Source organism: Mastigoproctus giganteus, chromosome 3, assembly GCF_048544385.1.
Source record: "Mastigoproctus giganteus isolate SK-2022 chromosome 3, ASM4854438v1, whole genome shotgun sequence".
Classification (NCBI taxonomy): domain Eukaryota; kingdom Metazoa; phylum Arthropoda; class Arachnida; order Uropygi; family Thelyphonidae; genus Mastigoproctus; species Mastigoproctus giganteus.
Window position 1 is genome coordinate 95,475,023 of NC_143577.1, and position 14,298 is coordinate 95,489,320.

General features: G+C 37.9%; 1 protein-coding gene across 2 annotated transcripts in view; it reads right to left on the reverse strand.

The window, feature by feature from the left end:
* The window catches only part of Rassf (Ras association family member), a 285,214-nt gene that overhangs the window by 64,880 nt on the left and 206,036 nt on the right, over positions 1–14,298 (reverse strand). For both annotated transcript variants that reach the window (XM_090370595.1, XM_090370596.1), the window contains exon 8: positions 1,154–1,275. In XM_090370595.1, the coding sequence (XP_090226721.1) occupies positions 1,154–1,275 (122 nt within the window). The remainder of the gene's footprint in view (positions 1–1,153; positions 1,276–14,298) is intronic.

Here is a 14,298-nt window from a genome sequence, read left to right on the forward strand (position 1 = left end):
CTTTGTTTAATTGACAGCCATTACATTTTGTCCAAGTTTCAATTTTGGTTATTGCTAACTGTAGTTGTCTTTCAATGATAGCTATGTTTGATGATTGACAGGAAATAGTAAGATTGTCTGCAAACATATAAGTTTCCACTGTAGCTGGGATGTCTTGTGTAATGCTACTGGTACGTAATACAAAAAGTATGGCACTTAAAAATCGATCCCTGAGTTACTCCTTCTTGCATGTGAATTTTGAACATCTCATTCTGGAATCTTACTTGAAAGGTCCTGAGGTGAAGAAAATTCTGAATGAATCGAAGCAGGTTACCTCTCAGTCCAAGGTTGTATAAGTCTCGGATGATTCTATATCTCAAGGTTGTGTCGAATGCTTTGGTAATATCAAAAATTATCATTACCATGTGATGTTTTTTGACAAAAGCATTTCGAATGTGAGCTTTGACTTTGACGTGGACATCAGTTGTAGACCTGTTACAGCGGAAACCAAATTGGTGGTGTAATATAGCATCTTGATCTTCAATAATCCAGACAAGTCTCCTGTGCACCATCTTTTCTAGTATCTTTCCTAAACAGCTGGTCAATGATATAGGACAATAACTGTTGGGGGAGGAAACATCTTTCCCCGGTTTTGCTATGGCTACCACTACTGACTGATGCCAGGGTAAACATATCAGGGTAAACATTCTCTTCAAAGATTCTGTTGTAAAATTTTAATAGTGTAGATTTTGAGTTGGAGTTGAGGTAGCGAAGCATCATATAATAAATGCCATCTGGCCCAGCAAAACTATTTCGAGAACTCTGGAGAGCTTCACTGAGTTCAGTAATAGTGAACAGAAGGTTATGAGAATGTGACTGGTTTGTATTGAAGTTAATTTTATATTTTTCTACAGACATTTTTGTGCGTCTAAATGAGGCTTCATAAAACTGAGAGGATGGAGTGGCAGCGAATGTTTCTGCTAGTGCCTCTCCAATATCAGTTGGAGAAGAAATATCTATTCATTTCCAAAACAGAATTGGGGCCAAAGTTTGTTGGAACAGAAGAGACAGAACATATAGGTATGAATATAAAACTTACATTTCAAAGCATGTAGGTTTTAAATGTATACATTATTAATGAACTTCTCTTTTACTATTAACAATTTATACTTACTTCACCTGAAATTTCATGGGTATGTTTCCTGTTCATTATAAAAATCTTTGCAACATCCTCGCTAGGTCCTAGCATAACTCTGACAAATAGTGGATATTCATGATCTTGAATTTGTCTCCTTTCTGAAATACAATTTTTTTTTTTATAGAATGAAGGCAATAAAACAGTATTCCAAGCAGATATCTGTAAATAATTTATCATACTGGGTGGCCAAAATCAAAGTGCTTATATTTAGAGCTGTTTCGAGCTATTTAGAGCTTATATTTTAGAGGTTCACGTTTAATTTATGAAATTGAAAATACAACTGGTAGGTAGTGGGCTAACTATATTCATTTTAAAATTTTTGGAAAAATATAACATTAATATTCAAAATATGCATGGGCAAGGCTACAACAACGGGGCCAATATGAAAGGAAAACTTAACGGTCTTCAGGAAAAATTTTAGATATAAACCCCCAAGCCTTTTTCGTACGTTGCGCTGCACATACTTTGAGTTTAGTGGTGAATGATGCAGCAAGAATATCTTTTGAGACAGTTGATTTTTTTGGAATCATACAAGAACTTTATAATTTTTTTTCTAGTAGTACTAAACGGTGAGCAATATTAAAAAACAAAGTTTCAAATCTTTCTCTGAAACTTTTGCCTGTAGCCAAAGCAAATTAATATATTTTCGTTATTTTATTTTATTTTTAATATATTTACTTCATGTATCATAATATATGTTTTGTGTTTAAAAAATAAAATATATTATTTTGGAAATATATATTTTTTTAAATTTCCAAAAAAAAAAAAAAAAAAAATTGATATAAGAAAACTGACCATGGGGTAAGTGGTTAGTTAGTTAGTTATTTGGTTTTTAGGAGCATTAGCAACTAAGGCCATATTGCTCTGGGATATGCTGTGGTCATTCCTTGACCTTTCCGCATCCTCCGTATTTGGTGGTGACGGGCTCGAACCCGGGTCTAATCAAGAAGCGTGTGCTGTGCACTGCTGCTCCTTACCACCTGGCTATGGAGGCGCCATGGGGTGGGGGGGTAACAATAAGAAGTTTGCACCAGGGCAGCTATATAGCCTGGCGTGACCTTGTCACTGAGAGTATGGCACTTCCCATTCCAAGTGGTGATATTGGATTCATCAATCAGTACTTGAAATGTACTTCAATGTGGTCACCATTATGTTCTATTCGAGGCTCAAACTGAGAAACGTAGTTAACTGCAGAACACAGCATATCAGATGATGGGGTATGGAATGTTTCTCTGAAATGCCCTGTACATCAGATAGCTCTAGAAGCCAAAAGTCTCACGGTTGGTTGGTGTGTAGATGTTTGTCGGCACAAGGGCAACTTAGGCCAAAATGTGCCTATTCTGGTATTTGGATAGATGCTGGAAATTTGCTTTATTTGATTTTAGATATATTCATATAGTCTGGTTTGTTTAAGATAAGCAAAGAGCTTGTCCAGGTTATCATTGTTTCCCAACATGTGGGTGAGTGATAAAGGTTCTTGCATTTGTGTCAGATGGCGCAAAGTACAATTTCTGATTTGAGAATGAATTGAACAGTCTAAGAGAATATGCAGGACTGTAAGTTGTGATGAACAATGTGTGCATATAGGAGGATCGTCACCCATGAGCAGGAACAAGTGGGTCAGGTGTGTGTGTGCCCTATGTGTAGTCTTGCCAGTATTACCTCTTCATGCCTGTTTTGCCTGTAGCTGGAGTTCCATAGTTATGGTTCACGTTTAATTTCAAACAATTTATTGTTCTTTTGGGGTCTTCCAAATGTTTAACCACTTGTCTCTACAGATATGTCGGATATGTGTTAGTGAATCTATATAGGGTACTTGGTAAGATGGAGGTGTGGTACTGTTTGGATGTTTGGCTGCCTGGTCTGCTGTTTCGTTACCTACAATGCCAGCATGCCCCGGAATCCAACAGAATCTTCGAGTATGATTCCTAATCCATAAACGATTTAGACCAGACCGTATTTCTTTTACTATGGGATGTGGAGTTGAGAATATATTACTTATTGTAGACAGCGCACTCGTGGAGTCTGTATATATTAAACTACTGTTGTTGAGATGAATATTGATATTTTCGATAGCTAGCTGGATTGCATACAGTTCTGCAGTATAGCTGTTGCATTCAGCCAGGAGAGATACAGACAAAAACTGCTGCAGCACCTACAGCACCATCTGATTTTGAGCCATAAGTATATATTATGCAGCTCTGCACATTGCTATAAGCATGCCCTTCGTGCAGTTGTTTGATGTTACAGTTTTCCAGGGACTTTTTTCCCCCACTGTTAGAAATATGTGTCACAGTAAGGTAGGTTTGTGAACCAGGGTGGATCAGATACTTAGTTTCTTCGAGCGTGTTTTTAAAATGTATGTTCAAGCAGTGAATCAACTTGTGTGGTCTAACATCAGTGAGTCTGTTTTCAGTGGACTTATTGTTATAAAATGTAATCCATTCAGGATTTAAGAATAGAGGTTGATTGGGATGATCTGGAAGGCTTTTAAGTCTGGCTGCATAGGTGAGTAATAACATTTTCCTCCTGAGGTGGAGTGGAGGTTCGTTTGCCTCTATATAAAGACTTTGGACAGTGGAAGTTCAGAAAGCCCCAAGTGCAGTGCGAAGAGCACTGTGTTGTATGGTATTTAGTCTTGTAAGCACACTTTTCCTGGCTGAGATGCGGACAATTGCGCCATACTCTAGACGCGACCTGATGAGAGAATGATACAAGTGCAGAAGTGTATCTATCTGCACCCCATGCTAGGGCAGAGATAGCTCAAAGTATATTGAGTTTTTTCAAACAGATGGTTCTAAGATAACTTATATGCATGGAAAAACTGTTTCACATCTAGTGTTAAACCCAAAAAGTGGATATTGCTGGCGAGAGGGATCAGATGATTTCTTAATTTAAGTTCAGGTTCTGGATGTAATTTGCGTTTTTTACAGAGATGGATTGCAATAGTCTTTTATTCTGATAGATGGTAACCATTTTGTTGAGGCCATGTCTCCAGCTTATTTATGGAGAGTTGTAGCTGTCTCTCAATGGTATTGTTTGACGAATGGCATGATATGGCAAGATCATCAGCATACATATATATCTCTCTACAGTTCTAGGAATATTCTGTGTCATGGTATTTAGCCTAATTGCAAAGAGGGTAGCACTAAGTATGGACCCTCGGTCACCCTTTCTTCCTGGATAAAACATTCTGACAGTACATTCTGGTGACAAACTTGAAAGGTTCTGTGCTTAAGAAAATTCTGAATGAATTGCGGCAAGTGTCCTCTCAACCCCATGGAATACAGCTCTCAAAGAATGCCATACCTCCATGTGGTGTCAAAAGCTTTTTCTATGTCTAGACTGACCATCACTAGATGTTGATTTTTAACGCAAGTGTTGCGAATATTGGTTTCAGCTCTTATCATAAGATCAAAGCAGGATCTGTTTTGGCATTGGCAGAAACCGTATCGGTTGCAATTTAACAGAATTTTACTTTCGAGGATCCATTTTAGTCTGCTGTGTATAATTTTTTCGAGTGTTTTACCGAGACAGCTGGTGAGAGAAATTGATCCTTCCCCAGTTTAGGAAAAGCAAGAATTAATGTGTGATGCCATGAGGAAGGATGAACACATTCAAGGAAAATCCGATTATAGAATACTAGTAATGATTTTAAAGATGAGTTATTCAGTTGTTTGAGCATTATGTAATAGATTCCGTCCAGTCCTGCTGCACTGTTTTTCGCTGATCTGTTTGGGGCTTCTTGGAGTTCAGTTAAGTTGAAGGGCTGATTATAAGACAGAGGTCGCATGGTATTTAAATTTATTTTATATTTTTTGTTGATGTTTTAATTTTCAGGAATTTATTGTCATATGTGGATGCTGCTTATATTTCACTAAAATTTCTCCAAGGAAATTGCCTATTTCTTTAGGAGAGGACAGTTCTCATCCATTTCTAACCAGGATTGAAGCAGTAAATGGAATGTATTTATTATTTAATTGTTGGATTTTTTTCCATATTATTCGACTGCTGGTGTCCTTCGTGATTATACTGACAAACTTTATCCAGCAGTCTTTTTTTGCTTTTCTTCTTATTTGTCTTGCCATTGCCTTTTGTTTTTTATATAATATGAGGTTGGCTGTTGTGGGAGACCTACGAAACTGATTCCAGGCTTTATTTTTCTCTCTTTTGGCACTATTGCAAGTCTCATTCCACCAGCATTTTGCATATCTGTGTTGGACTGCAGAGTTTTGAGGGATTGTTTCAGAAGCTCCACCCAGAATATTTGTGGTAATGTGCTCGGTGACTTTGTCTATAGATTGTGTTTTTATAAATTGATCATCAAAGGACACACAGCTTGAGTATTTTGCCCAATTTGCTTTTGAGAACTTCCATTTTATTCTGTGGTCGGGACATTCGGATTGTTTTGTTTGAATTTTGCATATAATTGGAAGATGATTGCTGTTGTGTGGATCTTCTAAGATTGACCACTCCGTAGCAGATGGACAGGTCAATTGCTGAGGTGGATCCTGTGGAAAGATGAATATAAGTGTGATGGCCAGTATTTAATAAGGTTAACTGCTGCTGGTTCAGTAAGGTCTCAATCAGATGTTCTCTTTGATCCATATAGGATGATCCCCACAATGGGTGATGCCCATTGAATTCACTGAGGAGACAGAAGAGGGTTGGCACTTGAACTATAAGATCTTCTAGTTCTTTTAGTGACGGGACTGTTTGGCAGAAGGTATATTGAAATTAGCATTATTCCAAGAGCCACATATAAAGTAACAGCTTTCAAGTACGTCTGTAGAGAGATAATTCGAGAGGGAATTTTAGAGTTTACTAAGATCGCCACCCTTCCATGTGAAGTTTTTGATTGAGAGTGTTACTTGCTGCGTTAAATTGGTTTCTTGTAAACAAACTATCATCGGATTATATCTATTAATCAAGTCATATAAGTTGTGCATTACACAGTTTTTGGAGTTGTGTTTTGATCAGTCTGGTTTTTTTTTGAGCAGTTTGTTTGTATTGTATTGTTCAGTTTTATGTCTATCTTTTTTTTTGGGAATGCCGGTCTCTCTGTATCCATATCTTCTTCTGCTGCATGAAGTTTCAACTTTATTGTCAACATCCATATGTATGGGAGATTTTTTTTTGGTCTGGATATGATCCATTGGTGCAGATTTGTCTGCTTTTTTAGTAGTTGCAGGTATATTGGGTGGAACGAATATTGGAGTATTACTTTCTTGTTTTTGAAGACTTTGTTTAGCAGATTGCAGCATAGCATTGAGCAGGGACCTCGCCCAATCGACAATTGAAGTGTTTGGAGGGACTGAGATGTCAGTCTGAATAACAATAGAAACATTCTGTTGAGCTGCTTGTGCATATGTGCATTTCTGCATAAACTGCATGACGTGCTTTTTAGCTTGATGGTATGTTACCTTGTTTTCTGTTTTGTATTTTTGTATATTTTTTCACACTTTCCACAATTTTTTGAATATGCCGGATGATTACCTTTGCAACTGGGGCAGGTGAAAGTGGTTACAGTACAGTCAGCTTGGGTGTGTTCTGTTGAACCACAATTTGGGCATATCATAGTGCCACAGCATGCTACCTGGGAGCGTCCATATTTCTGGCACTTATAACACCTCATGGGATTCGGTATATATGGACGTATGCAACAATTTAGATACCCTGCTTTAATTGTTGTTAGTAAATTTGAGGTACTGAAAGTCAGAATTAGGTTCCATGTAGGCATTAATTCCCCATCTTTCTTGATTAATATTTCTCTTTGCTTGTATGGCTCAGCCAATTCTTGCACAATTTCTTCCTGTAAGATGTTAATGAGGTCCCACTCTGCTATAACTCCTTTGGAGGTATTCAGAAGAATGATTTGGTTTTATTGTTTCTACAAGCAGATCTCCAGACTAGATGTTTTACCATCTTTGGTGTTCCTGAAGCATTTTTCCAAGCATTTTTGAATTAGAAATCGGGATGATTTTCTCACAGGATAGTCCAACAGTGAATGTATTAGGAGAAAGGCTCAGTGGTCTTGTTGACATGGATCTTTTTTTTTGCCTTTTAATTTGATAATGGTCACGATCAGGTTGGTCCATATCGGTAGGTGATCTCAATGGATCAAGTGGAGGAAAAGTTTCTTTCTCCATTTTATACTCCTTTTGGCCCTGAGGGTTGGTTTTACCACTCAGATTACCGGCCCTGCCACGGGGAGACAGGAGTAATGCCACGAGTGGCCAAGCAGTTGATAGGTTAGCTGGATTAGTAACTCTAATAAGAATAAATGGAAAGTTGTCTTTTCTTTCCTGACTTGACTTACTACTTGTAAGATGAAGTCTACAATGATTTCTGAAAGAACTTAAGAGAAAGCAACTGGAAACTTAAACAAAAGAGTATTTCCTTTAAAGGAGAACTCTTTAGATCGCTTTGGAGAGTTCTGAAATCGCTTGACACCCGTGGTCAAAGTCTCATGGAGTAAGACCGAGTGAGCAAGGCAGCTACTCTGCAGAACTTCTGTTCCAGGAAAATTAATGGAGGCACTGGTTAAAGAAGCACTGCAGAATCATCTACACAAGACTTCAGTTATAGCTCGGACACAGCATGGTTTTGTTAAGGGGAAGTCTTGCCTGACCAACCTGATTGGATACTATGATGCAGTCACAAAAGAAGTGAATGCAGGGAATAACTTTGATATTATATACTTATATTATATATCTTAAAAAAGCTTTTGATTCTGTTGCACATGGAAGACTGCTGCACAAATTGGAGCAGAGTGGCATTGGAGGCAAATTGCTGCTATGGATAAAGGGGTGGTTGAGGGGGAGAAGACAGAGAGTGGTAATCAATGGACACTGCTCATCGTGGACTAATGTTATTAGTGGGGTCCCTCAGGGTTCAGTGTTGGGTCCATTATGGTTTTCTGTATTTATAAATAATACTGATGATGGTATATCAAGCTTAATGTCCAAGTTTGCAGATGATACAAAGGTTGGCAGGGTTGTTAAGGACATTACTGATGCTATGCTGCTGCAACAGGATCTGGAAAGGTTAAGCAAATTGGCTGAGAGGTGGCAAATGAAGTTTAACATTGACAAATGTAAAGTACTACATATGGAACACAGCAACCCCAGAGGAACGTATCAACTCTGTGGTACTACACTGACAGTGGTAGAGAATGAAAAGGACCTGGGGGTAATTGTGCAGGCAGATATGAAGATCTCAGAGCAGTGCAGATGGGCTGCAAGAGTAGCTCATGGTGTCTTGTCAATGACATACAGCAATTTTTCTAGCAGGGATAAGGAGGTGATTATTCCCTTGTATAAGGCAATGGTCAGGCCACACCTTGACTACTGTATACAGGTCTGGAGGCCTCATTTCAAGAAGGATGTAGAGCTGCTGGAACGAGTACAGAGAAGGGCAACAAGATTAGTGAATGGAACAAAGGGTTGCTCTTACGAAGAAAGGCTTAAGTTTTGCAAATTACAGTGTCTGGAGACTAGGCACCGGCGAGGTGATCTGATAGAGGTGTATAAAGCCTTGAATGGTTTGAGCATGCTCAATGCTGATGTGATTGTGCATCTTGTTCAGAATAATCACCTGAGATGGCATAAATTCAAATTGAAGAAATATGGGTGTAGGATAGATGGGCAGAAATTTGACTTTAGCCAGTGGGTAGTTGGTTGGTGGAACAGACTTCCATCCCTTGTTGTGGAAGTTGAAAGTTGAAATTTAAGGCTCAGCTGGACAGGTATTTCGAATGAACGGAGGGGTGAAGTGGAAGTTTTTTTTTTTGTTTTTTTTTTGGCTGATGCTGCATAAGCTTGCTTTCTTGTATCATATGCCTCTACTAATGCTAATGCTAAAATAAGCAGCTGATTATCCTTTCAGTGGCAAAATGCTGTGACAGCATTTTTCCACTGAAAGGTTAATCAATAGTCCTTGTATATATCTAAATGTAGTTTAACTGCAACAGCCTGTTGTTTCCAGGCTGCTGCAGTTGTAGAATTATGACAGACACTCACTAACATGTCTCAGTACAGTTGAATAGTAACTGAACACATCACAGGTCCAGTAGGAAAGTTTTCTTTAAAAATGAATGAATCCACACCACACACTGATCTTTGTTACACACAGGAGGATTTCTTGAACTTGCACAGAGTAGCTGAATGGCCAAATTCCTGCAGTTTTGGCTTTTCAGTCCATTAAAGTGACATATCTCTCCAGAGTATGTTCTGTAGCCACTTGATGTCTGCATTCATGACAAGAAGTCGAAAACATGTCAGTCAAATTTTAGCATCACCTACTTGTAATCGCTCGTGGTAGAATTTATATGGATAGAACCACATAAAACCTATGGAATAGAACCACATAGAACAGATGGCACTGTTCCTGCCTTCTCATGCCAATACTATTACACCACTTTTCATAGATGTTTCTATGACTGCAGCAGCAATATCCTCAGCCAATTCTTGGTTGAGGTGTTTGCATCCTCTTCCTGACATCGCTTCACCAAACGTCTCTTTCCTCAAACTGAGCAATCATATTTTTGACACTGCATCATCGGATTTCTTTGTGGATGCTTACAACACCTGTAAATCTGAATCACATTTGCTGCATTGCCTCTATTCTAGTAGTAGTTTTGTAATCAAAGCACACTCTGGTAAAATATGTTGCGTGTGTGTTTCATACCTGGTATAAAAGAAAAATTAGAGCAGTTTTTATTTAAGTACTAAAGCATAAGGCTATAAGTGTCAATACAAGTATATTATGTTTGTAAAATGCATTTAAACTTCATTCATTCTAGATTGGCTTGGATGTATATAAATGAATAACAATAACCCACTTGCAGATGATCTTATGTGAAGGGATTGGCATGAGAAGACAATTAACTGTAAAGTACTAAAACACACTTATTTCTATGCAGAATTATAATTTATTACAAGGGTCCCAAAAGTAATGCATAAAAGCAGGTAATTTAAAATGAATTTATTTTATAACACAATTTACATTACAAGTCTTCAATATGCCTTATGACTGCTTCCCAACTTTCAGTTAATTTCAGAATCCCATTTAACTGACTGCTGGAGTTAAACTGTCTGATGTGTTGGGCAGAATTACATTCAATACTTCCAAAGACAGAAATCATTATCCATGCAAAGATTCCTTGAGCTTGGGAATAAATTGCATAGACTCATATCAGAACTAAAAGAGGGTGAGGTAGTGCTTCCCACTTGTAATCAGTGAAAACAAGTTGTACAGACTGTGTGATCCTTGAATTTTCATGGAGTATGAGCACACCAGCTTACAACACCTGTGGCTGCTTCTGACAAATTTTCAGGTCAAATTTCTGATGAAGAAACTTTGCACAGTGGTCTCCAACTACTGATCTTCAAAGTGGGACATAGTCAGTAGCAATAATGCTCCCTCATAATCATAGGCTATAATGATTACTTATTTCACCTTTGATTGTTCGCAGAGACATTTAGAGGAGCATGGTAAAGATAGATGCTTATGCTAAGCTGATTGTTTCTTCAGTTCAGTTTCAAAGTTGTTCCATGTCCCATCAATGGAAACAATGCTTTTAAAAACCTTTCACCTTCTTGTCAGTAATATGCAAGTAACTGCATTGCAATTTCTTTATGCTTTGCTTGTTGTTCATTTGACAGCAAATGTAGGACACCTATTGGGTGGTGACTTTTAGTTTTTGTAACACATCAGTTAAAATTTTAACTTAGGTAAACAGATGATTTCAGTATTCCAGATTCACTGGTTATTTTTTCACAAGTCATATGTCTTTCTTCCTCCAAAATGGTGGAAGTGTTATCTGTTGATGTTCTTGGTCTAACTGAGCATTGCTTATCTTTAGCAGTGGTCTAACCTTGACAAAACCTTTGAGACCAAAGAAATCATGCTATGATTTACTGTTGACTCACCACAAAGTTTCAATTTTAATTAGAGATCTTTAATTTGAAACTGTATCTGACCTGAAGTTATATTGTCTTCCATTTCAAGCACACTAACGTTGAGGTTAGACTTCAAATTATTATCATGATAAATGTCAGTTGCCCCATGTGTGATGTGCATTACTTTTGGGATAAGCCTCATAGTTCTATGAGGACAAGATTACCTAGTTATTTGTTTATTTATTATTTATGACTGCTGATGTGTTGTCCATAGGTGTTCTTGGTCTAACTGAGCATTGCTTGTCTTCAGCAGTAGTCTAACCTTAACTAAACCTTTGAGATCAATAAAAATCAATGAGACCCTGAATTTCTGTAGACTAATTTTTGAGAAATTAGTCTTTGTTAAAACTAAATTAAAAATTAGATCAGTGCCCATGGAATATCCTGCATGCAAGGAGATGGTCATCTACAGAAAAGGTTTGCAGCAGAAACTGAACAGCTATAAGACAGAATGGGGAAACTTTATAAGAGATGTGGTATTAACTTGACTGCATAAATTTTTTTCAATTCCACTGGAACAATGTATATTTATTTGACACTGTTGGTGCAAATTATTGTCACTGTGTTGTCTGTTTCTGCAAATCTGTTTGGGCCTTTCCTTTTTTGGAAAAAACTGGCCAGAGTCCATATCATCAGCTACATGAAGCTCAAGGATGGTTTTATCTTTGACCTTTGTCATCAGCCTCCATGAAATTGCTATAATGCTGTTTTTTTTTCATCTACGACTCTATGGAATTTTGAGATTATTATTTGTGATGACACTGATGAAATTTTAGCTGGAATGCTAGAATGGTGTTTGCATGGTAAATAAAATGATTACTGTTTTGGTTAAGGAAGAAGTATCTAAATCCAGTCTATAGTAGAACTACACTGTTTTATATTTCTGGATGTGTTTCTCTCTTTTATAAAAACTACAGTCTCAAGAAAAAGCAGGTTTGTAGGTTTGATATCACTGCAGTTTGCATATTGTATTCATTATGAGAATGCTCTTTTGAGCCAGTACCACACGGTTATTCCTTGTAACTGTTTGAGATTGCCTTTTGATATTTATAGCTTCTTATATGGTTTAGGGGTTGTTTCTTCAGCACTGAAGATCGGTTGATATATTGTTTAATGGCACAAGAGCTACTAATGCCATATTGTGCCCAATTCTATTCTGTAGTACAATTACCAATTAAAATCTGTTAAATAATCCTGTTTGCTTCAAGAAAATAAAGAACTTGGCTAGATTTGCATTATCTCCAATCATATGAGGTAATGTTAAAGGTTTTTGTAGATGTGAAAGCGATGTGAAAATTGAGTTTGGATAATTATAATGGTTGCAATCTATTAGAATATGCTTCACCATAAGTGCAGGCTGACAATATGTACAAACAGGCAGATCTTCCACCATGAGTAGATAAATATGGGTTAGATGTGTGTGTGCCCAATACATGTCCTAGACAAGATCACCTCCTCTTGCCTATTTGATCGTATGTTGATGCCAACAACTTAGGTTTCTGTTTAAATTGCAGCAGCTTATTGCTGCCCAGAGCCTGCCAGATTTGCAACCATTGCTCTTCACACACATTTTTTGTAACTGTGTAGTCTGTATACGGCACTTGGTAGTTAGGAGAGCTTGCAGTGATTGGATGTTTAGTGGTTCAATCTGCATATTCATTTCCTTTGATCCCTACATGACCTGGTATCCAACAGAAAGTAACTGATTGGTTAACAGCTTAACGGAATTATTTATGATCTGATTTGCTTCTAGACGGGGTGGACTGGCTTGGATGGATTTTTCAATGATGTTATTGCACTCAGAGAATCACAGTAGATCATAGTGTGCTTACTGGACAGCTTAATCACGTAATCCAGAGCTATTTTAATCACCCACAGTTTTACAGAACAGACACTGCAGCGTCCACTGTCATACTTGTTTTTGAGCCATCGGTATATATTTGAAAACACCGAGAATTTTAGCTGTATGTGCAGCATGGAGTTTCCTGATGGTGAGATCTGCTGCATGCTTTCCCCCTCCCCCATTGCTGGAATGAAAAATTGCAGGGCAGTGTATAATCAGACCATGGAGGGTCATGGGTGCTTGTTTCCTGAAAGATATTACCCATGTCTAAATTCCAGTATTGTGTTAACTGTAACAACCTTATCCCAATTGACTTGTTTTCGTTAGGTTTGTTGTGATAAAGGTGGTCCATTGGGGCTCAAATAAGTATGGCCAGACAGGATGAAAGGGAAGGCTCTGTATTTTTGCTGCATAGTTGAGTAGCAAGATTTTCCTCCGAAGATGGAGAGAAGGTTCATGTGCTTCTATTATTATTATTATTAGCTATATGGTGCAAGGCTGAGGCTTATGCTGCACCAGCCAAAAAAAAAAATATTCCTCAGTTACTCTGAGAGAGAGAGAGAGAGAGAGAGAGAGTCAAAAGGGAATCACCAAGAAAGAGAAGAATGATGATATCCAGCTCAGGACCCTGGGTGTGCCAAGCCCATACTCACCAGATGTGAGCTCTTATATAGACACTGTACAGGGGATGTTCTGAATACGCCTAAAGCAGTTCTTAGAGAACTGTGATGGATAGTGTCTAGCCAAATTAGTGCAATTTTCCTGGCAGAGTCATAGATTGGAACTCCATAATCCAAGCGAGATTGGATTAATACCCGATATAGCCGAAAAAGAGGGTATCGGTCAACACCTCATGTTGATGAAGATAGCACTATGAGGATATTTAATTTTTTAAAGAATATGGCTCTCAGGTATGCAATATGTTGTAAGAAGCTTAATGCTTCAGATGCTTCAGTCTCTGCTCAAGTTGATAGAGGTTAACAAGCTTTTGTCGACTCTTCTGATGGCTGTAGATTTGTGAGAATGATTTCAATTGACTTTTTAAGAATAGGCCACTACGTGTTCATGGTTTCCATTCTGTCATTGGATTGGACAAGATTGGATATTAGGTCTTGCAGCTTTGAGATATATTCCATGTATTTGGAGAAGGCTATTGTTGAACATCCAATGAGCACCCACCTCCACTCTTGAAGTGACCGGATGATAAGGAGAGCTGTATTTTGACAAAGGAGTGGTTGGGATATAATATGGAATATTTGTGATGATTCTAAACAGGGGGATGGTATGTTTTGGGATGTAATATCTGTCTAATCGGG